Here is a 27421-nt window from a genome sequence, read left to right as displayed (position 1 = left end):
TCCTCTTCCTGTCCACCCACTATCTCCGACTAGCCCAAGCAGTCAACCTGCATGGAAGTCAATATTCAGGATAGGGAGCCAGTCATCCAAGAAGGTTGCTCCGTCCTCCCTCACTCTTGACACCAGCACCATCCATACCCATCCGGGTACCCTTACCCCGCTTACCTCCGCGGCCTCTTCCATTCCGGCCCCTCTCGCGTCTCCGGATCGACGGTCTTCGTACAATTCCTCGAATACCCTCTCCAGCGACTCCAATCCCTCTATGCCCACCAGAGCCGTACACGGAATTCCGGCTACTCCGGATTACTTCCAGCACGCCCCGTCATCAGAAGTGGAGCCGTCCGCGAGCTCTGAGAAGCAGCGCTCCAAGAAGCGTTCCGACAAGCAACGTTTGCTCGGTCGTAAGGTGCCCCAAACTGCGACGGCCAACTCCTCGCAGCTCTCCTTCATGCCTCCAACGCCAACCACCCCCTCGCGTGCGGGCACGCTCTCGCCCAAAGCCATTGGTGCCAACGCGTCGCGTTTCATCCGTCGCGTCGCGTCGGCGCCCAACGCGAAGGGGCTGTTCACGCTTGGCAGTCGGTCCAACGGCACAATGACTAAGAACGGTCTGCTATCTCCAGGGGAGAGTATTCCGCCGATGCCCGAGTCGCAGGAGCAGGGCGCGAATTCGCTAGAAACATTGTCGTCGGCCTCGTCCCGAGGGACGCCGTCGCGACAAACGCGGTCGATCAGTGCCAACGCGGTGTCCAAAACCAAAGACCGAGTCACAAATGCGCATACATCCGAGGGTCCGGGGAAGATCGCGTTCAGGAGGACGTATTCCAGTCATTCTATCAAGGTCAAGTCGGTACGTTCGCGTCCTTCGATTCCGCAGCTCAAAGTTCCTTGACGAGAGAGCTCGATACTTGTGTAGGTGGAGGTGGGTCCTGGGAGTTTCCATAAGATCAAAATGCTGGGAAGGGGCGACGTTGGGAAGGTGTACCTTGTGCGGGAGAAGAAGTCCGGCAAGCTCTTTGCCATGAAAGGTGCGCCGTTCTTCCACCGGTGGACTTGAAATGGCTTCCTTACGAGACCTGCAGTCCTCTCGAAGAAGGAGATGATTGAGCGGAAAAAGATCAAGCGCGCCCTGACGGAGCAAGAGATCCTTGCGACGGCGAATCACCCCTTCATCGTCACGCTATACCACTCTTTTCAATCGGAGAATTATCTCTACTTTTGCATGGAGTACTGCATGGGTGGCGAGTTCTTCCGTGCGCTGCAGTCACGGCCAGGAAAGTGTCTCTCGGAGGATGCTGCACGGTTCTACGCTGCGGAGGTTACGGCAGCGTTGGAGTACCTCCACCTGATGGGTTTCATATACCGAGACCTCAAGCCTGAAAGTGCGTGTTGGTTCTGAAGCCACGGCCTTTTGCGGAGATCCCGCGAGAGTTTTCGTTTTCTGTCTTCTATGCTGTGCTGACGGGACTCGTATCAGATATCCTATTACACCAGTCTGGTCACATAATGTTATCCGACTTCGATTTGGCGAAACAGTCAAGCGAGCGCGGCGGTCGGCCCGCGACAATACACACGGAGGAGAATGGGGTCAGTCTCCTGTCTTCCATGCTTTGTGTCATTGGAACATACTGATATGAGCTGCTATCATGCTACGCTGTCACAGACTCCCCTAATCGATACCCGAGCGTGCACGGCAGACTTCCGGACGAATTCATTCGTAGGGACGGAGGGTAAGAGTCTTTTCCTTTGTTCTGTTTGGCGGAATGAGAGCGGTTCGCTGACGCTGTGGCGTCGTTACCTTCTTCCTCATAGAGTACATCGCTCCCGAGGTCATCCAAACGTCGGGTCATACCTCCGCCGTAGACTGGTGGACGCTTGGTATCCTCATTTATGAGATGATCGTGAGTACCAACGCTTCCTTATCCTCTCGCCTCTGCTCGTGGGCCGAGGGTGCCGAACTTTCGTTCCCACCGACTGACACCTTGTTGACGTCCTGCAGTACGCGACGACTCCGTTCAAGGGTGTCGAGCGAAATGACACGTTCCACAATATATTGAACTTACCTGTTCATTTCCGGGACACGCCCAAGGTGTCACAGTAAGCACGTTCCGCCCTAGTCCTATCGTCTGCTGAGCCACTAATGCTACCGTGATCTCTCAATTACGTTTTGCTCTACCTAGCGCTGGCAAGGACATCATCACGCGCCTCCTCGATAAGCGAGAATTTACCCGCCTGGGCAGTAAGAGCGGGGCCTCGGAGGTCAAGCAGCACAAGTGGTTTGCCAAAATCAATTGGGGCCTTTTGCGGAACACGCAACCTCCTGTGAGTTTTCCCATCCTTTTGTGCCCTGCTCGACGTATCGGGCCTATGTGCGCGCACACACGGTCACCACGTGCTTTGGGGCGCGCGCGCATGTGCTTTATCAGGTTAGGTGATGCGCCGAACGCCGCCTGCTAGGCTCCTGCTTCCTGGGAGAAAGTGCTCCGCGATGCTGGATTGGCTGGGCTCCGCGGGAATTGGGAAGAGCGACTGATAGCCTTGCGGTTGTCGGCTCGCTCGCATCGTGCGCGCGGGCTTGGATGGGCTTGTCGGAGATCTTCCATCTGACATTGGGAGCTGCCGGAAGGGGAAGATCCGTCGGTCGACCCCCGTAAACCGATCGCGATTGGCAGGATGACGACGAGATCCCTGGTCGCTCTCCCGCTTGCTACTTACGCGGGCCAGCTACGTATTCTGAAGAAGCCGCCGATGTCATCATCGTCCCACTGTGCCGGCGGCCGCCCATTTTGTCTCCCTTGATCGTTGGGCCGTATGTCATGAGCACAGCCGCCCAAAGCACCGGGAGATTTGGCATAGGCAGTCTTGGGATCTACCTTGTTTTCCCTCTCCGTGGCTACCGAACAGCATACTGATCATCTTTGCATTTTCGCTCCTCCTTATCGCCATCCCGCATCTCCTCGCACCGCGATCTGCAAATCCTGCGCTTCCAAACCACAGATCGTGCCCACAGCCTCGAATGGTGTGGACGCGGTGAACTTCAGGCAAATGCACGAGTCGATGTCGCTGCAGCTCGAGAGGCAAGGCGCGCTGGATACCCCAACCAAGGGCGTCGCGGGGTCAAGCTTGCCCGGGACCCCCGGTTTAGGGGAGAACGATGGGCTAGATTCATCGCCACTGTCCAGGACCGTGGACGAGTTTAGCGCGTTCTCAAGCATCACTCTGCAATACGATGGAGAGAGTTAGCACCGTGCGGCGCGCGCCTTCGTTCAGGTGCATGCTGCGAGGTCGTTGAACGCGAGCAGTCTGCTGGCGTCGCTGGTGGTCGGAGTGGAATGTCCCTATCTATTGGAGGCTTGCGCCGCTGTCGCGGGTTCAAGATTGCCGGTCGTCCTAGGCTCTTTGATTTGGTCACCGGAAGGCGTCCAGCATGAACCGATCGGCCTCCCGCGTGCCTCATGCGCTAGGCTGGATCGGAGCGCTGTCAATGTCTCGATCCAAACCATACCAACCTTTCGGCTGGCTCGGTGACATGGACGACAGCGCTTGCATCATTCAACTCCCTCATACCCCTCATCACTCGACATCTCTCCGACTCCGGGCGGCTCGGGACTTGCTCTCATGATCGATCTCACACGCGCAACTACAACGCACGCTCTACTCGTTGCTCCGTTCTCGCTCCCTATCATATCGCCCACCCCTGCCGCTATCGTTTCGCGTTGTCTGTTATCGCTTATTGTATATGTCTGCGTTGCGCACTTGTCCGGGCTCCTTGACGCACCTTTCTAGCATCATTCATCATTCCTCGTCGCACGTTTGGGTAGACTGCCAGTCGTGTGCCTGAACAGTCGGCGCATCGCTCGCGCTGGGTGTTCATGACGCATGGCTGGCTCGGACGTTTTTGATTGCTTTTGGGTCTCCTTCGTCGTCCCCACTATGTCCTCGCATCATCCCCAACTTCCAAGCGTGTAACATCATCTTCGCCCTGCGTCGTCCATTCGTTTGTCACCTCGCTCGTTCGGTTACTCTCTCACTGCCCATTTGTACCATCAACCACACGCATATCCACCCATGCACACGTCCACGCTTCATATATTGTTTCCATTCATCTCATCCAAACGCATACCGTACACGTAAAATCACTAACTCAGGGTCTCCCTATTCCCCACTACCACCTGCTGACTGTGCTCGTCACCTTGTACATCATTCCTCGTTACCCCTCGTCTGTTCCGTCCTTCCTCCACCACCTTGACGATGGCGGTTCCTACTAGTGCGTTGATTCTCGTGCCTCCCCTTCTCTCCGGCCACCTATAGACCACCGCCATCTAGGTTACGAGTTCGGGCCCGGTAATTTTCTCGTTCTGCTTTCCTGGATACATGTTTCTTCCGGACGATGTTACCATGGGTGGAAGTAGTAGCAGCCAAAATGAATATCAAGAAGGTTTCGCTCGCGTAGCGTCGACGCACGTTCCCGTTTCCATCATCTCAACTCCGCTCCAGGTCCGCGTCCGCGGTGCGATTGCGATTGGGAGAACCTGCGCACCGCATCCGGTGCAGGGCGGCACTGTGAGCGAACAAACCTTGCCTGCTCGCTGGTGCTCTCCTGGACGCGCCGTTCTCAAGACGTGCCGGCCGCGAGCGCGAGGAGTGGGCCCCTGGAAGCTGGCACGCCCCATTTGACTTTGACCCCCTTCGCCCCTCCCCCTCCTCCGAGCTGTGCGTATCTCTGTCTCTGTGCACACGCGCCTCATCAGCGTCCGTTAGGCCGGGGACTTCCTGCCCCTCGGGGCCTATAACGGCACAAGAGCGGAAAATGGCACGTTGCAGCGTTTCAAGGGATAAGGGCTGAACTCTATTGGGGGGACTGATTGCAGCGTGGCCGTCGCTGTCAATTACGTCCGCAGCGCGGGCGCGGCGCATATGTGTGCCGGCGGGATGGAGAGACGGGGGGGATGGACGATCAGCATATCTATACCATATCACACCACTGCCCGGGGCAGGGTCCTGTGTGGCACGGTGCTGCGCGTGCTCCGAGGACATGGAGGGCGCAAATGAGTATGAAGATGGATACAGAGATGTATTAAGAGGAGAGCAGTGCTAGGCTGATATATGTCCGGAGGAAGGCTGCAGGCGCTGTGGAGGTGCTGGAGGAGTCTGAGAGGAGTGACGAATATGGGAAAGAAGATAGACACGCGGCGGGGGAGGAGCGACGGCTTTGTGGCGTAAGTAGAAGCGAGTAGGCGGGCGAGGCTACAGGCTAAGTGACTGGTGCGCGTGACGGCAGCGTCGGCAGCGTGGCAGCGTCGGGATGCGCGCGTCGGAGAGAGATCGCAGATAGCCGGCGGCAGCCAAGAAGAGGGCCTCCCGCTCGCGGTGGTGGGTGGGGGCGGGACGTGCTTTGGGCGGAGCTGGTCGCAGTGGGAGGCGGGCGCTACCGGCGTCGGTGGGCGAAAGCTGTGCAGGTAGGTACTTACACAGGTGATCGGGGAGAGCGTGGTGCCAGATTGGGACTAGGGTGGATGGAGATCGTGGGAGCCCGTGAAGGTTGAGGGACCACCCTCGAATGGCGATCGGCCAATGGGGCGGGCGGGGGAGGGCAGCCGAGATGCCGCTTGGAGGGCCTCGAGCGGGTCAGAGGGCGCGGCTGCTCGCTGGCAGACGACAAGAGGACAGAGCGAGCAGGGCAGATGCCATGGGCGAGCACGGCTTTGTCAGCAGGAATGGAGTCGCGTACGGCATGCGGACGGGCACTTGCCGACGAGCTCGTCCGGATATAGACGGGGGTGTTCGATCAGAGGCTCTGACTGGATCCATCGCCGGGGGATTTCTGGAAGGACGCGGTGACTGGCAGCGAACTCTATTCGACCGATGTGTGACTGGCCAGCCGTCGGCCCCCGGGGACTGCAGGGCGCAGATGATGACCGGTCGGTCGAGGAAACTAAGTCCACCGCTCGGGCTTCCTTTTCTGCGCGGCCCATCGAATCCATTGCTCGAGCTCTGGATCTGCCCTAAAAGTGTTGCGTTGCGTTCCTCTGCCCTCGTTCTCCCATCCCCTCCTTCTGACAAGAGAAGTCCCTCCCTCCGACCTTCTCAAGTCCGCCTCGTGCCCTTCATATTCGATTCCCTCTTGCCCTTCCACATCCCCGCCCGCCATGTCGGCAGACCTCTATCCTCAGTCCGCCTACCCCTCCCGCTCCTCCTACCCCGCCCGCAACGACCCCCAGTACCAGCTCTCCGCACCCTCCAACATCGTCTACCCGCCTCAGCTTCTCCCCTCTCAGCAGTCCATCCCCGAGGGCCACTCCACCGACGCCTCCTCCCAGCCCTCACCTCGCGACTCCCAATCTCCCAAGCAGGAGGATGCCTCCGTATCAAAAGACGGCGCGCCCCAGCAGCAGCCTGCAAAGCCCCAAGCAACGTTCCTCACCAAGCTCTACGCGTAAGTCGTCCAGACGCGTCTCCTCTCGTGTTCTCCCGACTCACCCTGCGTGCAGTCTCCTCGAGCGCCCGGAGAATCATCACATGATTCGCTGGGACCCAGCTGGAGAGCATATCATCGTCGAGCGACCAGAGCAACTCGCCCTCCATGTCCTGCCCAGCGTTTACCGCCAGTCGCGCTTTGCTTCTTTCTCTCGGCAACTAAACGTAAGTCTTTGCTTCCTCACTGTCAATGCGTTCTCCGATTCTTTGCGACCCTGACGCTCATCCGCGTGTGCTCAGATTTATGGCTTCATGCGCAAGGTCAATCTTCGCAACGTGGACCCGGCTATCGACGATCCCGACGCCAGCACCTGGTGTGAGTTCCGCTTCCGCGCACTCACACCGCTTCCGCGGAATCACCGCTAGCTATGGTTATTCTGACCTTTTTGCCTTTTCTAGCGCACCCTACCCTCAACAGGCACTCGCCTCCGGAGGTCGTCGCGAACTTCAAGCGTCGCGTGCCCCCTCGTCTCCCCAAACCGCGTAAACAGACCAACGATGTTCCCCAAATACCACCACCGCGTTCTGCGATTGGTACGGGTGCCATGCCATTTTCCATGCCTTCGGGTGATTTATCACCTTACAACAAAGGTGGTCGCTCGCGGGGATTCTCTGCCCCTGGCTCTTTTACGCCGCTTAACCAGCCTGGCGCTGCTGGCTGGGGTGCTAGCTACCCTCGCTCTACTCTGCCTCCCTTGAATGTCCCTTCCGATCCGCCGCTTTCGTCACACGGTGGCATGTATTCGCACTCCTCTCATACCCTGCACCCGGTTACCCCTACTGAAGATACCCAGTCCTCTGCATTCGGCTCCATGAGTTATTCTTCCTCCGGACGTGATACGATGATTCTTCCGTCCCCTTCTTCGCAATACCAGTACTCTGACCAGCAGAGTAACTGGTCTTTCTCATCCGGCGCGCCGAGCGCGCACTCTACCGGTTCCCTCTCGAGCCTCTTGAACCCTACGGCGAGCAGCACAAGTCTTGCTAGCGGTTATTCGGGCTCTTCTCGCCCTCAACCTGCTGCCATAAACACTTACACGTCTTCCTATGCCCCGTTGAGCCGAAACCACCACAGCGCTGGACCGGTGTCCCCTGATAGTCGGCCGACCTCCGGCTACTCAGCGTCGTCCATGTCATCTCTGCCGACGCCCTACGAGGACCAGAGCGCGCACCACTTCGGCGGCCACGACTACTCACGGCCTAGCTCGGGACATCACCGTCCCATGAGCCCGTCATCATCTCGTCCGCCCTCATCGAAGTCGTATGCGAACGGGAGCTCGCTGAGCGTCCGTCGTGAGCGGCGGCACAGCCAGGCGATGTCGCCTTACCCATCGCCGTACTCTGAGCACCCGTCTCAGCGTCCTTCGACGTCTCCGCACCCTGCAGAAGACCACGCGGGCAATAGCGGGATTCCTCGTGTGCGGAGCATGATTCAGCTCCCCTCCGTCGACAACTACAGCTTCAATCCCGCGCAAGGGGACTTCGCCTACGCGGTTGACGAGCAGAACCAAGGCAATGGCATGTATGGCGTTCCCGGTTCCAGGAGTGTACGGCCGTCGACGAGTGCGTCGTCGCTCAGCACGACTAGTTCTGCGGCCAACACCCCAGCGGCGGACGGGTATGGCAATGGCGCAGCCGAGGCGGATATCACCCGATGTGAGTGAGTCTACTTCACTCGGTGCGGTCTCGCCTGCATGCTCCCCCCATTTGAAGACGTCGGGGCGCATCTGTGCGATCTACGAGCGAACGAAATGACTGACATCGGTTCGCGCACTCAGATTCACCCGACTACGGCTTCGTCCCGATGAACGAACACCTCCCGCAGTACGCTAAGAACGAGATGTAGATCGTCGACTCCTACCCTGGTGCCTCGACTTCGTTCTTCTCGCCCTGGACCGGCGTTCGGATGCTTCCCCCGTACATGCGCGCTCTCGCCCTCCCTGCTTCACTCCATAGACGTCTCGGCTCTCGGCTCGGAATCATTAACTCTATGTGATCTTGCTTGCTTGCCTCGCTCTCTCGCGTTTCCTCCGTCATCGCTTCTACTCGGACGCCGACGAACGTTGTGGATAGTCTCGCATAGGGGATAGGAAGGGGTTCTCAAAAAGGAAATGGGCGGCTACGTGGGACTCGATGATCTGGTCAGCTCGCGAGGTGGTGTGATGGTGGCTGGGCTTGCATGTTATGGTCTTGCCCGCGCCAGCATCAGCCATCGTCGGCGAGTATCTGCAGGATCAGATGTCATCGCACGGCGACTTGCCCGTGTTGCCCATGGCCGTATGGTTGCTGCCTGTGCGATGCTGTTTGCAGTGGCGCCGGTCCGGTGACATGGGCGCAGCGTCTACCAGTCTCACGGCGCCTCCCGCACATCGTTCTGATATGCGCATCGGACGCTTCTGTTTACGTTTTTCTGTTCGGGTCGGGCGTTGACGGACTAGGCTGTTAATCTCAGTTGCATAGTATCTCTGCGGACCTTTCCAACCGTTCTCCCGCCATCCGTCCATCCCCCATCCCATCTGTCGCCGGCCGTCGTGCATGATGTACGTCTGCTTTCGTTCCCATTCCTGCTCGTGCATCGCCTCGGTGCCATTCCTGTCAGCATTACATGTCTCATATGTCTCCAGTCTGCTATGTCGCTAGTCTGTCGCTTTCCGTGTAGTACTTCTTCCGTCCTCGCTGTATTTCTCGCTCGCTCGTCCGCGCGTCCGGCTTCCTTGCGCCCGCCGTGGTCTTTACCTTTGCTCGCTCTGTGTAACATTTTTATTCTCTGGTTTCGTGTCGATCTCGTCCGCAATTCCCCCGTATATACATCCACCTGATACAGTTTCGCGCAATTCATATACCCTTCTCTCCTCATTGGATGGTGTCGCATCTGCGTCGCAACGTCTGCATGACCCCCCGCTTGGCGTGATCGGTGTTTGGCTGGGCTGGCGGGCGTAGTGCATCACCCCGGAGAAACTTTAAGTATAAGTGAGTCTGCGACCGTTGGGGAAGGGCGTCTAGGCAACGAGATAGCGAATTGGTATACCCTAGGACCCCAGATCTGGCGCGAGATTTACAGTTTCTGGCCAATCGTCGCTCGCTCGCGGAAGCAAAATGCTCCCAGATGTGACTCCCAGTGTAGATCGTTACTCTGTGACGTCAGTTGCCGTGACCCTTCCTGGGATCACATGTGACTGTTATGTGTGGTAACAACGGGTAACGTGAGTCACAGATGGGTCGGCACGTGACGGAGGCGCTCGGGCGCCTCGGCTGGTGTAGGGCGATTGCGGACTCCGCGAGTGCGAGTTGAGCACCGACGTCGCGATCCTCACGAGGTTCTCACTGGTTCTCTGTCGACGTCCAGCACTGCCAGCTTCGACCGCCACCACGGGAGACACGCCCACGTACTATAGACCACGACCGACACGCCTTTCCACGACCTCGGGGAGACACTACGAAGACGATGGACGACTCGCCCGTGCGGCGGCTCGTGAACCAATGCGCTAAATCAAACGGTCCGTTCATGTTCACCCTTCTCGTGTTCGTGCGCGCACCGGGAGCTTTCATCTGACGTGCCTGCTGGTATGGTTCTCGCGTCCTCGCGCGCATACACGCGTTTGCGGTGTGCACGGTCGTCTGGCTGCGTCTCGCACTCGAACGAAACCTGAATGCAGATATCGACGCGAAGGTCGACGCTATTACGAAGCTCCAGGCCGAGTTCGAGGCGGGCACCGAGGTGAGCATTCACCGTACCCCCGAGCCCGTGTGCATCATGCCGACATCGACGTCGACGCGACGACTCGCAGATCCCGGACCCCGACGCACTCGTGCAAGTCCTGAAGGCGTGCCTGCGCATCTCGAACCAACACCTAACCACTGCGACGCTCTCGGCCCTCCCTCCGTGCATCCCGCTGCTCGTGACGCGCCACCCTGCGCAGATCCCGCTGCCGTCCTCGTCGACCTCGCCCGCCGCGTCGACGTCGTCCGCCACGTCGTCTCCGGTGGACGCACACGCCCTCCGGCAGGTGCTCACGCAGCTCATGCCCGCGGGCGGGGGCGTCGTCGACCGCCTGGGAGACAGCCGGGAGCGTGCGAGGGAGAAGGCGCGCGAGACCCTCGTCGTCATGGGCGGGTTCGCGTTCCGGGCGGGCAGCACGGGCTCGCACATGGGCCGGTCGCGTGACGGGAAGGGCCCGGAGAGCCCTCTTCACCTCTTCGAGCGGTTCCTGCGCGAGGGCGGGATGACGAGCAAGGTTGCGCGGGTGCGCGAACAGGTGCGTGCCCGTCCGGGGATATTTGGTTTTTGCCTATATGGCGGAAGAGGGCTGGGGACTGAAACAGTGCGCGCGGGATGTGGTTACGTTACAGGCGATATTGACACTCGTGCACGTGCGGCGCACGCATCACCTGTTCCCGCTCCGCCCGTACCTGCCGCACTTGGTCGACGCGATGGAGGACACGGACCCGACGGTGCGCGAGTGCGCGAAGCAGTCCGTCGTCGAGCTGTTCACCGGGCCGGGGGCCACCGACGCCGCACGCGCGGACCTCAAGAAGGAGATGGCGAAGAAGGGCGTCCGGAAGACCATCGCGGACGGCATCCTCGCCAGGGTGCTCGCAGGGGGTGCTGGGGCAAGCACGCCTGGGACGCTGAGCGACGCCGGATCGGAGAACGGGGACCTCGCAGGGGCAGCCAGGGAGTACGTCCCGCCGAGCATCGCACTGATGAATAGGAGACCTGGGCCCACGGTCGCTGGTACCGCTAGCGGCACGATGTCCCGCGTGGTCAGTCAAGGGAACGCACGTAGTGAGATCCCCAGGCCAGCCAGTCGCGCCGCGGTGATGTCCCCGTCCGGAGAGGGTCCTTCCGCCGCCGCCGGTGCAGGATTCGACGCGAAGGCTGTCTACGTGAGCAGCGCATTTTTGGTCGATTCCTTGCTGAAAGGTGACTGGAGGGCCTGCTCGTCCCACCGTTGATTCTATACGACAGATTGCTTCGAGCCGCGACCTTGAGAACGAGTTCGCTTCGATGCTACGGCCGTTTGAGGTAAGTTGGCAACACCGGAGAAGCTCACTCATGCTCTCTTTGCAAATAGGCCCGCTCACGTTATTTCATCCGGTCGACAGGGAAAGGAGACGGAACACAACTGGGCCGACCGCGAACGCGCGATCCAGAGGGTCCGCGGTATGTTGAAGGGAGATGTCCACGAACGGTATACAGACACGTTCCTGCACGGCTTGAAGAATGGTTTCATGGAGGCCTCGCTCAAAACGGTGAGCAACGTCCCGTAGTCGAGGTCCACACCGTGCATCTGTTGACATACAACAATGAATGACCGCACTATCAGCTGGCAAGTCTGCGTACGACGGTCTCTGCGAACACTTGCGCACTCTATAGCGAGCTCGCTATCGCCCTTGGCACCGCACTGGACCCGTTCTGCGACCTACTGTATACCAATCTTCTCAGGATGGCGAACCTCACGAAGAAAATTGCGGCACAGATCTCGCAGGCGACTGTCGCTACTCTCATCCAGCACACGTCGGCCCAGCCCAAGACCCTCCTCCCCCTGTTCTGGAACACGCTGCAAGACAAGGCAATCAACACCCGCGCATATGTTGTTGCTCACGTGAAGACATTTCTGGAAGTCCATGGCGCGCGCTCAGCTCATGCCATTGAGAGCCACGGCGCCATCGATCACCTCGAGAAGATTGTCAAGAAGGCGCTCGGCGATGCCAATGCTGGGGTGCGGGACAGTGCGCGGCAAGTCTTTTGGATTTTCCATGGGATCTGGCCAGAGCGTGGCACTGCGATCCTGCACTCCCTAGAATCGGTGGCGCGCAAGCAGTTGGAGAAGGCGTGTCCGAACCCTGACGCGCTAGCCGCCTTGGCCACAGTCACGACGCCGCCCAAGACCAAGAAGAGCAGCGTCGCGGCCGCAATTGCTGCTAGCCGAGCCAAAGCCAAAGCCATCGCGACCGCGCCTCCATCCTTGAGACACCAGGCGACGTCGACGTCCCATACAATCCGCGCGACGTCGCCACCAACGAGACGGCCGACTTCCCCTGCGCTATCCACGAGCAGCTCCACCAGCGCTGTCCGCGCTACATCCCCTGTTTCGCGCTCGTCTCCGCCGAGATCCAGGATCCTTTCCGGCGGCACAATCTCTCGGTCAACAAGTGCCAATGTAGTCTTGAGCACGAGTACAAGCACCCCGCGGAGCCCTCCCAGGCAGGCTCAGAGCGGCTCGCCGCCGTCGCCTACACCCGACCAAACATTCCACCGGCGCCTGTCCTCACCACGCACGCCCCTGAGCCCTTCTCCTCCCACTTCAAACTCAACGTTCCGGAAGGCAGTCGAGACGGCGTTACCGGCGTCTCCTGTCCATCCCGTCACCAGTCTTGCAGCCTCTCCAACCCCACGGCCGCCCAAAGTTGGCGCGGCGGCAGTGCCCGTCTTCCATCGTGAGTCGCTATCTATAGCAGGCCTGCACCAGCTCGCCGGGTCCGAGGAGGAGTCTCTGCTTTTGGCGACGAACATCCCCGTGCCTGAAGACAGCGACTCAGATATGGACATGGACGAGTCCGTCAACCTCATATCGTTTTCCACGCCGTATGAGGTTTACCCGCCCGCACCGCGATCAACTTCGCAGGCAAACTCGTTCTCGCCCGTGTCCACGGGGTCCAAGCGGCCGCTGTTTTCCAATGCGCTGTCGACAGGGACAAGCTCGCCGCCGGCAGGCGTCGCCCAACCGATCGTTGAAGATGCTATGCGTGCGAGGGCGGAGCAGGCCGAGAGCGCGGCCGAACGCCTGCTTGAGCTTGTTGAGCCCGAAGAGGAGGACGCGCATCCGTCTCCGCTCCCGGCCGCCCTCTTGCTGCGCAATGGGGAGGGCCAGGGTGGAAGGCCTAAACCTAGGACGAGCAGTGAGAGTGAGAGCAGCGTTCCCACAGTCCCGAAGACACCAATCAACAGACGGAGTGCCGCAATCATCATGCAGCGGGCGGCGCTGTTCCAGGACAGCCCGGCCTACAATGGGAAATCGTCTTCCCTCTTCTCGATGGTTGACGGCCGGGACAGCGCGCGGCAGTGGTGGGCGAAGAGAATGGCGCGTAAGTGTACACATCATCGCGCCGCAATGCGGTGTCTGTCCGTTCAGTTTCTGATTGTGTTTGCTGATGTATCCGTGATTCATGCACTCTGCTGCCAGTGCTCAAGATGCCAACACCACACGAGGACAGCGGGACCCCGGATAGGGAGGAAACCCTCAGGTCGTTCATTGCGGCGCTGGAGCAAGATACCGCGGACGTCGCCGTGCTCACGAAGCTCGCCCAGCTGTGCATCCAGAATCCCGTTATAGAGTCGCTCTCACCCGTTAGCCCGGCTTTCTCCGCCCCTCTCACTCCGTCACCGCTTGATGGATCTGCGCGGCAGCTAGCCCAGAGTAAGTCTGCTTACTGGACACAGGATAGACTGTTCGATCAGTTGTTCAATGCATTGGTCCGATTTTTGGACCCTCTGAAGGTGCGTACGTACGTGTGGCCGCGGAACTTGAGTGAGTGCTGATAGCGACGTTCTCATGGATTCAATTAGAATGCCGAAGAACTAGAGTACGGCTTGATCGTTTTGTGGGAAATGCTGGAGAACCAGGCGCCTCTCCTCGAGGGGCGCGAAGCTGACATTTTCGGCGTGCTTCTGCAAATCAGATACTGCGGGCAGATGAACGTACGTGCTCCCTGTCGGTTTGGGTTCAGTCCTGCGCTTGCGGTACGCAGTCGTCTTACGTCTTTGCAGGTGATGCAAGCGACCAACTTCTTCCGAGACACGCTCACGAGTCGCATTGAACCCGTGTATGGGCTGACGACCCTGCATGCGGCGCTGCGTGCGTTCCGGGATGCGCCCCTTCCTCCTTCGGCGACCACGGAGATTAGGGATGGCACGTATGCCTTCGGCCTGATCGCCCTTGGCAAATTTTTCCTGCGTCTCCCAGCGGAGGTGCTGGAAGAGGAATTACCTCGATTACGGTTCACCCTCATCTCGGTAAGTTACTTTCTCTGCGCGCATGCGGTTGTCCGGGCGTCAGCTGATCGTCGTACTCATCATCGTCTGTTCGTCGATGACTTCCCTTCCCTTCTCCCACAGGCCTTGACGGAGAGCTCAGGTACGAGTGCGCTGGCTGTGCGCGAGGCCGCCACCGCGGCGACCATCGCTGCCCAGATGATCCTTCGCGACGAGACCCATCTCTTCACGCTTCTCGATGGCCTTCCGGACGAGAAGAAGAATCTTCTCACGTACATGTTTGACAAACATGGAGCGCGGGGTCCCATCAGCGGGGCCGTGATGTCCCCGATGGATAAACTGGAACGCGAGATGCGCAGGATTGACGGCCGTCTGAGCACACCGCGCCGCGTTTAGTCTGAGGCCCACAGTATGCTCACCTTACGACTCCTAGTAGATCACATGTAGTTCTGGCTAATATTACCCGCCAGGAGTGATCTGCCATACTCACGCACTATTGTAGGCATGCTCTGTGTCCATGCAATGTCGTCGAGAGCAGTTATGTGTATATGGTATCTTCCTGTATTTTCTCATGCGACTTGAAACGGTTCTTCGCACTAGTGAGTAGCTTAATTGACCCTTGTCCGCCTATCGCTCATATAATTTCCTGCCTGTGTGAATGGATGCGAGACAGTGCTGCGCAAGGCTGGAGCCACAATGCAACTGTCAGCGTTCATATCCGATTCATTTGAGCTCATGAAATAAGTGACCCCTGGTCCGCCGCTACACTAGTGTTGATTGTCCATAATTCTATCTCGCGCACTGACCTCCGCTAAATGCCTCTCGTGCTAAGCTAGCTTCTCTAGCGTATGGGCGAACTCTTGTTCGCTTGTGCCTTGCTTGCACCTGCCGGATCTGCGAGGAGCGCAGTACAGCGGGCTTCCCTGCATGAATGAAACCTCGAAGACGGTGGCAGGGAAACCTGGGAGACACGCCGCAGACTAGAAGCCCCGCTGTATCGAGAGGAAGAGCCATATGCTGCTGTGTGTAATGCTGAACCGGCATGATCAGAATCGGAGGCCGCCGGTGGTGCCTTTATCCTCAGCGTGAGTATCATGATCTACAGGGCCAAGCCCAGGGAACAGAAGCGACATACTGTGATGACGAGCTCCTCTCTGAGCCAGCTTACCGAGTTCGAGACCGCTGACTACTACGAATATGCCCGGTACGCAAAGAAGGTCGCGCTCCCTTGCTTCAATCCCAGGCGTGTCCCATGCAGTCTATGCTCACCACGCGGCGACTACGGCTCGATGACAGCGTTGGGGTCCGAGGTCCAAGCTTGCCGAGCCCAAACAACGGTGATCCCCAAACCTTGTAGCTCCTGTTTGCACGGTGCCATCATAAGACTCTGTACCGGGACATAGGATAGCCCACAAACCGACGAGGATCTCGGGGGCAACCTGGTCATATGCATGCCGATGGCGGCACTCCCTCATAATCATATGCAACGGTCCGGATGCCTATACCTCTCTCCTTAGGCCTCAGGACTGCATGAGGCGCGATTGACATCGGGATACGTAATTACATACAGGGGAGCCGAAGAACTCGTTGGTCCTTGGGAAAGCGTGATGATCTGCACCAAGACATTTATGGGTTGAATATGGGATCGCGAGTCCGAGCTGGAATAACCAAAATCGAGACATCCAGCAGGCAATTTTGAGCGGTACAAGCTTGCCATCTACGCTCTACGATATCCTATACCCGGGTGGCTCAATATATGACGTAGTAAGTAACGCAAGAGACTTCCCGCATGGACGTTGTTCCTGGGGAAGATCTTGCCCGTGCTCTTAGAATATATGGCAAGTGCCTCCTCGGAGCCAAAATCTCGGGGTGGGCCCAGAATCGGCGCCTCTACCAGGTCGCATATATTGACGTGGACACTTTCGATGACCTGCGTGGACTCGGTATCTGAACACTGACATCATATAATACAACTTCTGAATACGTACCTTCTGACAATCCTGCATGTTGTCAGGGACAGGGTCAACTTCGAGAGCTTTGCATAGATTCTGCCAAGCCACAACGTCGTTGACGTCTCTCCCATAGGTACTATTGAATTGTTGCACCATGGCATCCTTTAAGCGGCCTCGAGCGAGATCTCTCTCGTCACAGTTACCATGTCTCGGCCAAGCGAAGAGATCACACATGGCGAAATATTCGACCATGAACGATGATGAGGGGTTGTACGGGTATTCCGGGTAGAGGGCAAAGAACTCGGCGATGTAGTTCCTGGGGGTTTCCTTCTGCTTAGACTTGCCCTTCGGACTCCGTTTCTTGGGCTATAAAAGTGGCGTAATTGGACAATAGTGGTTCTCGTCATTTGGCCCATGAGCGTACCTTCTCTTGTCCTTCGCCATGAACAGCGGAAGCCCCAGCAACATGCTTGAAGCGACATCGCACCCCGAACCGACAAGTCCCCTTCTCGGCGAATTGGAAGCAGACTTGCTCCATAGGTGAAAGAGATGACACAAGGATAGGTGTGTGGACGTGGCAAAGTCGTGAAGAGTCATCGTGGCCACCGCGGGATATATACGCCGGAAAGCAGTCGTAGGCGACAACCGCCTCACCATGGGAACAGGTAAACTCCCGTAGATGCTTCTCATCGCTCCAAAGAATGAGGACAGGCAAATCCCCCAGAGAATTTGGGTGTGCTGCGGTAGTCTCGATTGACGCTCTTGTAGCGCCGGCGGACTCACTGCAACATTTAAGCGCTATTAATCACCCAGTTTGATCTGAGTTCGACCATCTTGAATTGGCCTGATCAAGACTCGACGACTCTTTCGTTACGGAATTTCCATAGTCTGCATTGAGAATGAAAGAGCGGGAATACAACGGTGCTAGTCCGACGCAAAACACCTGCCCTGACACATCGCAAAGATCGTCTAGATTACCGACATTGTTGCGACTAGGCAAACCGCAACATACCTTTGTATTTCCATGCAGCCTACGGTCTCCAAAGGTGTGTAGAGTGTAATTAGATGGTATCTGGTCCGAGAAGTGAGGATGTCACCCGAATGCAGCCAGAGCACGCAAAGTACGCACCTATAAAATACAGCAGCGGTGCAAACTGCGCCAGACAGTTTACGACTCCCGAGAGCTTTTGGGTGGCCGCTCCTCCCGCTCCACGGAGCTCGTCGCTGTATACTGCTCGCCCATCGGACCCGTCCTAGCGAGCGGCGGTGGCGCGCCCCATGTTGGCCTCTCGCGTGTCTTTGCCGATCGCTCCTTCAACTGTCTCGCCTCGACCTCGCTCTGCGAGCGGAAGTTGACGTTTTCGCGGAAGACCGCCTTCGGCAAGGTCGTCCGGCGGCCGATGTCGCGCAGGAAGATATCTTTGCTGTTCCAGACCCGCCGCCCGAGACGCTCCTTGAGGCGCTGCGTGCTGCGCCCCAGGACGACGTCCGCGTGTCGTTCTAAGTCCTCGAGCTCGAGGAGCTCGCGTTCGAGGAGCTTCAAGTGCAAGTCGACGTCGAACGTCTTCTGCCCCTCCTCAGCCTGGATGGCAGACGTAGTGAAGTCCTCATTGCTTGATGAGGAGGCGTCAAATGTCGCGGATGCCTGTCGCGAAGAGGACGACGGGCTAAAGAATGATGAGAACCGCGATGTGGAGGCGGCGGACGGCAGATCGCTGCCAACATCGTCTTCGAGGTCCGTTTCAACAGCCCGCTTCGGTACGTAGACTCCAGATTCAACCCATCTGGTGCGGGTGCTGGTGTAATACTTGATGGCATGTCGGTGCCAGCGGACGGCGCGCTTGATTCTGACGGTGATCCAGCGTAGCAGCTCCACGTCCTTCTGGCGGTTCGCGAGATGAAAGACGGGGAGCAGAAGATTACGGTTAATCGATAGGCGAGGAGCAGGAAGCTCGTCTGGTGGTTGTGTAAGTGCAGAGCGCAAGAGGAGGTAGTCTTGTTGTCGTTCTTGCGCTATAGCGACAAGGACGTAATGCCGTGCAAGGCCCACATGACCAGCATCGCATACGCCACGCAGAAGCGTACGGAAGGAGGTCGTGTTGGGCTGGACGTGGGGAGATCTGTAAGGCGCTACCTGAGGATTCGACACGCCAAAATCCTCGTCGTCCTCGTCGTCAAAGGAGTTGGGGTTGGAGGTTGTGGAAGGGAGCGGGTTCGTGATGACTTCGAACGTCTGCACGAGCTTCGTCACATTCCCTGAGCGGGCGAGGTAGTCGAGAGCCGTGTTGAAGGTGGCAAGAGTGAAGGGGAGCTGGGTGGGGAACCGGACAGACTGGCCGTCTTGAGCCTCTACCTCTGTCGCCGCATCGCGCACCTTTCCCCAGTACTCCAGAGGAGACCGATCGGGATACGCGAGGTCGATTCCATACGCATTCCGCATGAGCATGGTGAAGCCCTCCATATTCATAGTCTCCTTCAAGATACGGAACGCGAGATCCACATTGACAGGAGCATAGGGCACACCTCTGTCTGCCATCTCGTTCAATATGGTCATGCAATGCTCCGTGACCTCGTCCACCAGGGCCGGCCGGTCCAGGTGCCACACGGGGAGAGTCAACCGGTGACATAGCGCCTGCAAACACAGACCGTATGTTCGCGGGTCCTTGACCAGTCCGACGCGTCCGATCTCGGCTAGTACCATCATTGCGCCGTTGTGGTTCCCAACTGCGGCAAAGAGGTCGAGGACACAGTGATAGTCTGAGAGAGAGGGCGTGTCTCCGGCGGAGCGGATGTTACGGATAATCCTCTGGTAACGAGACTCGTACAGCATATCCTCCTTGTACCTCTGTCCGGCCGCCACCCTTCTAGCGGCTATAGCGCGGACGTGCGCAGCCGGTGGGGCGCACTTCCGGAGAACAGACTGGTGAATGTCCAGAGGAACCTTCGCCGAGCCGTAAAATTGGAGGAGCTCGAGGTAGTTTCCCCAGACGCGGTTTGGGCTCGGAGTCCGCAGTGATAGCAAGCTTCTTAGGTCAGAAACTTTCTGCTCCCGCAAGACATCAAGAGGGCTACGTCGAGATGAGGAGGGGCCAGACGCAGAGGTCGAGTGCTCTGCCAAAGGAAGAGCTGGTGCATCATGGCGAGCTGGTATGGTGTGAAAGTGTCGTGCGTCGAGGGAGGCGGGTTTTGCAAGTCTGAACTTGCGGACGCATCGATGCGCCATGCGACAGAGGAAGGCGGAGGGCCAGTGTGCGCAGACTGGTCGGAGACACGTCCGCTGCTGCTCGCCGCCCTCAGTGACGAGCTCGAATTTTTGCCACGTGACCGGCTTTCTCTATCCGCTCGAAAAGGAAAACCAACGTCGCTAGTCACGACCAAGATCGTCCGCGCGTGCAGAGCTTTGTATTGAACCTGACACTGTCCCTTCAAGATCTTAGGCATACCCATCTTGTCAATCATGAATCCCCAATGGTAGCCCAGCCGTCCTCGTCAGATTCATGCAATTCGCCAGCGGGTGCGTCTTCTGACTGGCTACATAAACCGGCGCTACTCTTTAGTCATAAGGATCATCAGCACAGTGCGGGACTCGGAGCAGAGAGAGAGCGTTTATCTGCAATCGGTGACCGTGAGTACCAGACTAATGCAAGAAGTCTACAAAACATAGCTAATACTGTATTTGTCCGTCCGTGAGCAGCCAGAAAGAATACTCACCATACCCTTGATGGAACTGGCCGTGTTGACCCAAGAGAATGACGATATATTCCCTAGGACACCGCGAGCCCTTGAAGAATTGCGTAGAAGAGACAACACATAAGAGCTATCACGCGTGGGCCTTGTGTTGGTACACATGCACATAGGGTACGTTCATTAATCTCTCCGTACGGGCCATGACATGCAATTGATGGTCACCACCGCTGGAAATGAAATTGTGCTTCGGGACCTCTGGCGGGGACAAGTCGAATGCTAGTCGGGTAACGAAAAAGAGGTTTGCTGGCGTCGGGGAGTCCCGGTGTCTCTGCGCAAGGGCGTGAGCGGGAACTCTGGTACTACCGGTAAGTCTGTAAATTTCGGCATGCGCAGGTTGCATTAGCCCTGGATTCACCGCGGTCTGACTGTGGACATGCACCATATGGTCCCATATTCTCAGATCAGAAGGCGGATTTTTGGGGGTCGTTCAATGTGGATGCGGTGCTATGAGGCATGCAGAACATCCGGCTACCATTCCCTTATACACCTCTTTACGGCTTTCTCTTTCGATCAGAGCTCCATGGGAGAGCGGGGCTCTTTTGGTTTCTAAGCGCCCGTGTTGAGCGACCGCCGCTCAGTAGACACGTGGAATGGTTTACCATAAAAGGCAATATGTGGGTCCCGCTCCGGAATGTGTTGATCTTGTGTGGCTCTGTCGCCCCGTAGTCGGCCACGTTAACGACATATGGTAAGTATACTTGCTCAGAGTTCGTGAATTCTGCCTCTGCGGCGACCTTGCCATCTCATAGTGAGTTGAAATGCTCAAGGAGCTATAGATCTTGCAGGTTTCGCACGCCGCGTCTCTGCCGAAGGTTAGCAATGGAGAACATCCGAACATGCGGCGGTTCCATTCTCACACCAACTTCTGTCCCCTAGGTCGCTTCTCCAACACAAAGCCTTCCAATACTGCCATGGCTGTTATCGTGCAGGGCGAAGTCCCACGCCGCCGGACTTAAGCCCCTTTTCATTTGCACGTAAGTCGGCAGTCAAGATTTCAGGCGGCGGTCCCTTGTGGAGAAAGGTAACGTAAGGAAAGGACCTCCTCATCGTGTTTTACTCACTGGGACACGACCCTAGAGATAGCGCCATGAGCAAGACCTAATGGGACTCTTCTACCGCGAAGGAGCCTGAACGCCGTGCATTTACGTATAACCATTCTCGCGCCATGCTGCAGCCATCCATCGCCAATGACACCCGTCGATTCCGATCGCCGCTTCTTCTCCACAGCTGTTGCTCTCTCAAGTGCCGTAAGCTACCAGCATCTGACTAGAATCCTTGCATCTAGTCACATCTCTCATTTGTACGAATTGTAATTTTTGGTTCTGTTCGCGTCAGCCAGATCCCCAAGCACACATGCGTCCCTTCACCGGAGACTTTAGCCTGAGTGCCAGGATCAAGTACCGTGATGGCGTCATAGCCCTTGTGTGAGCCTTCCGGTGCCTCGCTGTCACCGCACGGGCAGAGCTGATACCGCGTGCTCTCCTTCAGCAGGTTCCCTGTCCACGGCTCGGACACTGCCGCAGCTCGTCCCTCGACTGCCAGTGCGGAAAAATCGCGGACTTGTGCCTTTGCTAGTGCGGGAACAAGAACCAACGCGGCTTGCTCCGTTACAACGCGGTACGTACGCCTCCATACTCGCTTCGGGTTAGCTGTCGCCTGAAGCTGAAGATGTGTTGCCGTGTTCAGGTAACGTACCCCATGAAACAGTGATAGGCTCGGAACCACCCTCAGCTCTCATGAGGAAGGCCGGTTGCTGCGGTTTCATGTTCACCGTCAGCGTCCGTTGCTACCCCACAGTCATTATGAGCCCAAGTCGTGTTGAGTAACTGCTCACAGCGCCTGCAAGTTGCCGATTGAATGTCCTCAGGGAGGTGAGTATGAAGCATCTAAGTTCGACAAGAGCAACTTCTCGCAGGGGCTCGCGGTCTTCCGGCCCGATCTGGCAACTTCTTCGGCACATGCCTCGCACGGGCTATTCACTGACGAATGGCTGGTGAATTCCCAGCTGCAGGCATATCGCGGATTCGCCGTCCGATTCGTCGATATTGAGTCGAAGACGGCTGATATGGCAAATCGTCGTGCACCGTGATCAGATATGCGCAGCTCAGAATAGGCATTGTGTCCTGGACGCGATGCCTGTACTCAGCCCTAGGCGCGAGGAACAGCCCGAGCCCCTCACCAGCATGTCTGCATGCCTACGACGCGCATCGGTCAGCTCGCGGAGTCCCATTTCGGGGATTCCGGACGCTGCCTGCAGCTGCTCTCACACGGTTTCCTCAGGAACATGTCGATCGTCCACAACGGTCCCAAGCGTGCCTACACTTCTTCGCGCACTGGGAAGACCGGAAGCATCCCCCGCCTTCTCCCATCCCGTCGCTCCGCGGCTGCGCCCATCTACGTCGCGTTTCCAAAGACCGCCCATGTATTTGGTGTCGTGCGTATCACCGTCCACGAGGCGGTCTTAGCGCATCTCGGAGGCATTGACCAATATACCCTCGTCACAAACTCGGCCCCTGGCGTGCCCTCGTCTTGCGGGCCGTCCCCGCATTCAATAGATCTGAGGGCATGATGAGCGATCAGCAAGACGGGGGAGGGGAGGGCGCGCTCTAAAAACTTCTGGGGTGCGGTGCGTAATGAAAACCTTGTCATCCGTCATCCGTCGCTCACTCGCTCTCGCGCGGACGGACAGGCAGGCGCGGAGAGAGAGCCCAGTGAGGAGGGCTCGCTCGCGTTTGGGTGCGGGTCCGTGTCCGTGTTCGCGTTCGTGGCAAAAGGCCCCAGATCCGAGCAGCTATCTCTGCAGCGCGTTCCCACGTCGCTCCCTGGCGCGTTTCCCTCGAGGATTCCGCGGGTTCTGCCAGCGCGGTTCGCGAACTCTCCGCCCGTCTGACGATCACCTGCTCCTTCGGGCGGCGGGGGGCCCTGCGTCCCGGCCTGCGTTCGAGAACGGCGGCATGTTGTTCTGATCAGGCAGACAGCGGGCTGCCGGCCACGCTCCAGCTGATACGGAGGAGCGACGTGGGCAGCGTTCAGCGGTCGACGCGCTGTCTGTCCGGCGTAGCTGGCTGCACAGGGGCCGTGTGGGCGGCGAGCACCACGTATCTGGCTGGACACGGCGTTACTATGCGGAATGAAGAGAGTTCGAGGGCGGGGATAAATGAAAGCACTCGATCTCATTTACTGAGCGAAGCGTGTGCGGGGCGGGTGGAATTAACACCGCAAGCCGCTAACTTACACCGTCGCTGGGCTTCACTTGGTCCGGTGGTAGGGCTGTCGTGATGCTGACGGGTAGTGCTTCCGAGCAATACATACGGAGGCGTCCTCGCCGATGACGCCTCTCCTTCCCTCTCCCACAGCCACTTGTTTCAGGGTAAATCGGGAGAGCGCAGATTCATTTTGCTGACATCAACGCACCTCCGCTATATTCCAGCACCACATCTCGAGTCGAGCAACGACCAGGAGGCCAGAGCCCCCAGAGGGTGGGAACGCGCCGGAAGGGTTTCCTCTACCGTGTTGGCGTGACAAGCGGGATCTCCGATAGGTCAGAAAAACGCAAGCTCAAGCCTCAAGCTGCAAGCAGGCGTGGGAAAGCCGCAAACCTTGGGGCTAGCGGAATCAGAAGCGCTTCCAAGCTGTGCTGCGACTGAATGGGCCTCCCTTGTGCCGGACCTGAAGCACGAAGGGCCGTAATGCGGAACGCGTCTGTGATATCATTCGCCCATGGTGCCGTATTGTCCCCGCCAGGACATACGGTGTGGTGTGCCTTGGGACGTTCGCTGACACGGAAAGCAAAGGCAGGATCAGGCGGAGTGCGGGCTGGGTGTCTGGCTTGTCCGGTTCGCTGCTCCGCCATGCGCACGTTTCAAGAGGGAGGACGGCTTGCCGGAGTCGCCCGGAGAACATCTGTGTCGATCAATTATAGTTGCGGGATTTGTGGGTGGCTCCGGCGAAGCGATAGGCTGGGACGGTCCGTGGTTCGACTGTCGAGTTCACTAGCGATCGAGAGGACCATCGGTAGTACGGCGGACATGCAGACGGCGAGACATGGCCCGGCGGACGGGCTTGGTGGAGGAGTGTTCCATCTGAACGGACTGTGGTCATGTCAAGAGGACGGTGTGGAAGGGAGAGAGAGCGTGTCGACACGTCAAGCTGACTCGCGACGGGCAGAGGCGTGCTTCTACCGCGAGCGTTCAGGGCAGCTTCCTCGCTCGATGCAGCGAGTCTGCTTCCGAACGCCACAAAGCTGCTCGAGAATGGCCGGAACGCGCCCGCTTACGGACGAGATCCGACGGGCAGCGCGCAGATACTCGAGATCTCCCATGTGAACACCCCGGAGGTCCCCGGGGTCCGCTGTCACGCTGCTGCAGCGTAAACGTCGGGCGCCCGTCGGCGGAGCAAGCGATGCGCCATCTGGCCCTCGCATCATGTCCGTCAGCGGTGCACATCGATCAGCCTGATAATCACCTCCCAACTCTGTCAATTCCTCCTCCCTTCCAGTGCCCCATACGTGGCGCCCCGGTCCAGGCCGGCCCACAAGCCCTGCCATTCGTAAGTATCAGAGTGCTGCGCGCCTCCACGGGCCCATTACATACAGCCTCCTCGGACGTACATGGCGCGCACTAGGCCAGCTGGTGCGCTAGCGACTATAGTCTCCCACCGCGAGCAGACGGCTGCGTGCGCGGGTCCACGTATTCGGGATACCGTCCAGCATGCGAGTATCGCGCGAGCAACGTCAGCCAACCCAGCGTGAGCAGCGCGGCCCAATTCAGTATCCACACCCGTGGGCCCTCCATATGCGCAGGCCATAACCAGGACTTGGCGCGCCGGCGGACACCGCGCAGCTGTGCGCGTTCACATCGTTAATTCTGGGGTGGACTTGCGCCGCATTCCATCCGAACGGGTGGCGTGGCTCATGTACAGCGAGAGCGCATATGGCAAGCCGCACCGCCGGGTCCATCGAACTGTGTGGCAATCATCCCGCTCTGTGATATGTGCGAGCAGCTGTCAGGCCCCCCATGATCCAGCCAGCCAGCCATGCCGTACGCTATCATTTGATACTTCAAGCTTCATGTGCTTGTCTGCCCCGTAAGTACGTGCTACGGGCAGCGGGGCGAGCTTCCAGTCTCGGGCGACCCGCGCCCGATAGTCGCATCTGCTGCCCAGGTCGCTGACACCCTGGACGACGCGTTATTTCCAGTCCTGTCCGCATAGAGTTCTGATTGTGACGGCTCGCGCAGACCCGGAGTCCGAGCCATCAGATAGAGTGGGCTTGCTTTAGGCAGATGACGAGCTGCTGTGTATGACACTAGCATGTCCTTTCTTGAGGCGGCCGGTCCTGGGCGGTGCAGGATTCCGACCGAATAGCGTTCATGATGTCGTGATGTACGCCACCTCCGCCTGCAGTTGGTGTCGTGCGGGCAGCGCGACCTCGTATTCCAATCGAACGGTGCACAGGCAGTACTATGAACTGCCAGGGCGGCTCAGGGCCCATGGAAATCTGCAGGGAAAGATCCGCAGTAGACGGGCGTTGCGCCCTCGGAGTACACGACGAGAGTCTCGGTGGAGTGTCAGGCGCAGACGAGACAAAAGCTCAGCGCTCAGCTACCCCAGATGCAGCAACAACGGCCACACGAAGGACAATATAAACACAGCATCGCTTTTGATTGGGCCAAGAACAAGGCAAGCATGGAATGGGACTAGGGGATCGAGCGTCCAGATAACGGGTCAGGAGGCGGTCATCAAACGCTGGTTTCGTCCCGGTCGCCCTGCAAGCCGCGGGAACGCGGAGTCTTTGTGAGTGGCGCAATTGTGCAAAGGCGCGTACTGACCTACAGGCTTGGACCAACGAGGAAGCTGCGGTCACAAACGTCGGAACCCTGCTTACCAGCACACGACACCGCACCGCACCGGCCCTCGCCACCCTGAACCATCGCCTCGAACATGACGTCCTAACACGAACGCGCCGCCGATGCGGCGGATCGTTGATAGCTGGTGGGTTTATGACGGTGGAGATCGGGTGGACTAGCCGGCGGGTGGTGCGCCGGATTCACGGGTGCATGTTATGGCGTTAGGCATTTCGGGTGGTTCTGGCAAGTGCCGTATGTCATGGGTATATCCGAATACAGTCCTGGTCCTTCAAACGGCGGGGATATGGGTTGTCGTCTCAAAGGCAGCAAGACAACGAAGCTCGATCGACAAGGCGGCCGCTATATCGTCCGAACAGCGAAGGCGACGCATATGCAAATGATGGAGTCCTATTCAAGCAACGGACGGAAGGTCAGTACGATCATTTACACTCAATCCATTCTCCAATTGCGCGCCGAAAGGGAAGGAGAGGCAGGTACATAGCGGACACGTACATTGGCGAACACCTCTTGAGCTACGACGTCGGAGTCTTCCCAGTGACACACAAGATCGGCTCTGGAATTGGCAGGCGAAATCCGAAGCCGATTGGAGCATTCGGAGAGAATATCGGGAGGGACGGGTAGAGTCCTCGCGACGGTCAGAATAACCCGTACACAAAAAGCAATCATGCCGAATGTAGTCACTCACCGGCCTCCCTGCCCAGCGTTCTCATTTATCTGCGTCAAGACGATGTATTTACTTAACGAACGGTCGCACGGGAGAGAGAAATGCCAACGTCAGTCGGGGGTGACGCCATTCGTTACAAGACCACGCTGCGGCGCGATCGTGGTCACTCACAACTCTCGAGGCTGAATCTCTACGGGTGGTCGGGCACGCGTCAGCCGGATAGGTGGAGGAGAGTGCCAAAACCCGCCGTGCGCTCACACACCTAGCATCCGCTTCTTCACGCGCTCGCCGATCTCCTTTATCCATGCTTTGACTTTATCGCGCTCCTTCGTCTCGGGCCATGTTGCGCTCTTCAGCGTCGTCGCCAGGAGCTCCTTCATGTATGCGCGGAGGAGGTCAGCATCGAACGTCGGCCGTGGAGAAGGTGCGCTCGGACGAGGTGAAGGTGCACTCGAGCGAGGGGTGGGTGGTGAGCGGAGCCCTGAGGCCATTGTAACCGTCGTCGTGGTCATGAGCAAGCCAGAGAGGACGACGAGCAAGAAGACAACGATAAGCCTCAGTTGGAACGGTTCTCGTCGTCCGCCACAGCGTGCACGGGGTGGCTGCCAGATACGGATATTGACGCGTGTTTGGCTGGTTATATTAACACGTGGCGGCGTTTCCGCCGAATGCGGCAATAGGACGCACATACAGTGTCGCGCTCGCCTGTGCCTGCGAC

General features: G+C 58.3%; 7 protein-coding genes across 7 annotated transcripts; 4 read left to right on the top strand and 3 right to left on the bottom strand.

Moving 5' to 3' along the window:
• The first annotated feature begins 499 nt into the window (after window positions 1-499).
• On the top strand, window positions 500-4156 carry DICSQDRAFT_83754 (Pkinase-domain-containing protein). Its single transcript, XM_007364246.1, has 10 exons — window positions 500-648; window positions 736-850; window positions 917-1028; window positions 1083-1382; window positions 1478-1587; window positions 1664-1730; window positions 1813-1901; window positions 2000-2097; window positions 2181-2322; window positions 2998-4156. Exons 1-10 carry the CDS (start codon window positions 596-598, stop codon window positions 3241-3243), a joined length of 1332 nt encoding a protein of 443 aa, XP_007364308.1. The 5' UTR covers window positions 500-595; the 3' UTR covers window positions 3244-4156.
• Window positions 4157-6351: 2195 nt separating this feature from the next.
• Window positions 6352-9282, top strand: DICSQDRAFT_83750 (uncharacterized protein). The gene is made up of 5 exons (XM_007364245.1): window positions 6352-6436; window positions 6492-6642; window positions 6718-6793; window positions 6877-8133; window positions 8256-9282. The coding sequence occupies exons 2-5, from the start codon at window positions 6520-6522 to the stop codon at window positions 8321-8323; spliced, it is 1524 nt and encodes a 507-aa protein (XP_007364307.1). The 5' UTR covers window positions 6352-6436; window positions 6492-6519; the 3' UTR covers window positions 8324-9282.
• A 761-nt stretch (window positions 9283-10043) lies between these two features.
• On the top strand, window positions 10044-14869 carry DICSQDRAFT_168629 (uncharacterized protein; the record flags this gene model as incomplete). Its single annotated transcript, XM_007364244.1, has 11 exons — window positions 10044-10074; window positions 10134-10195; window positions 10266-10733; window positions 10828-11364; window positions 11447-11503; window positions 11584-11730; window positions 11805-13566; window positions 13665-13978; window positions 14048-14179; window positions 14249-14494; window positions 14597-14869. 11 exons carry the CDS (start codon window positions 10044-10046, stop codon window positions 14867-14869), a joined length of 4029 nt encoding a protein of 1342 aa, XP_007364306.1.
• Window positions 14870-16109: 1240 nt separating this feature from the next.
• DICSQDRAFT_103366 (uncharacterized protein) lies at window positions 16110-16869 on the bottom strand. Its single transcript, XM_007364243.1, has 3 exons — window positions 16850-16869; window positions 16462-16791; window positions 16110-16403 (listed from the first exon to the last, which is right to left on the bottom strand). The coding sequence occupies exons 2-3, from the start codon at window positions 16675-16677 to the stop codon at window positions 16191-16193; spliced, it is 429 nt and encodes a 142-aa protein (XP_007364305.1). The 5' UTR covers window positions 16678-16791; window positions 16850-16869; the 3' UTR covers window positions 16110-16190.
• A 429-nt stretch (window positions 16870-17298) lies between these two features.
• Window positions 17299-19648, bottom strand: DICSQDRAFT_103363 (uncharacterized protein; the record flags this gene model as incomplete). Its single annotated transcript, XM_007364242.1, has 3 exons — window positions 17299-17373; window positions 17438-17497; window positions 17555-19648. One exon carries the CDS (start codon window positions 19646-19648, stop codon window positions 17594-17596), a length of 2055 nt encoding a protein of 684 aa, XP_007364304.1. The 3' UTR covers window positions 17299-17373; window positions 17438-17497; window positions 17555-17593.
• A 2715-nt stretch (window positions 19649-22363) lies between these two features.
• On the top strand, window positions 22364-22741 carry DICSQDRAFT_168627 (uncharacterized protein; the record flags this gene model as incomplete). The annotated part of the gene is made up of 1 exon (XM_007364241.1): window positions 22364-22741. The coding sequence occupies one exon, from the start codon at window positions 22364-22366 to the stop codon at window positions 22739-22741; it is 378 nt and encodes a 125-aa protein (XP_007364303.1).
• A 3159-nt stretch (window positions 22742-25900) lies between these two features.
• Window positions 25901-27228, bottom strand: DICSQDRAFT_135212 (uncharacterized protein). Its single transcript, XM_007364240.1, has 6 exons — window positions 26966-27228; window positions 26875-26893; window positions 26725-26775; window positions 26532-26592; window positions 26001-26426; window positions 25901-25936 (listed from the first exon to the last, which is right to left on the bottom strand). Exons 1-5 carry the CDS (start codon window positions 27192-27194, stop codon window positions 26379-26381), a joined length of 408 nt encoding a protein of 135 aa, XP_007364302.1. The 5' UTR covers window positions 27195-27228; the 3' UTR covers window positions 25901-25936; window positions 26001-26378.
• Window positions 27229-27421: the final 193 nt, after the last annotated feature.

This window comes from Dichomitus squalens (assembly GCF_000275845.1).
Source record: "Dichomitus squalens LYAD-421 SS1 unplaced genomic scaffold DICSQscaffold_8, whole genome shotgun sequence".
NCBI classification, from domain to species: Eukaryota; Fungi; Basidiomycota; class Agaricomycetes; order Polyporales; family Polyporaceae; genus Dichomitus; species Dichomitus squalens.
The sequence above is the reverse complement of the archived record's forward strand: the minus strand, read 5'-3'. Positions and strand labels throughout refer to the sequence as shown.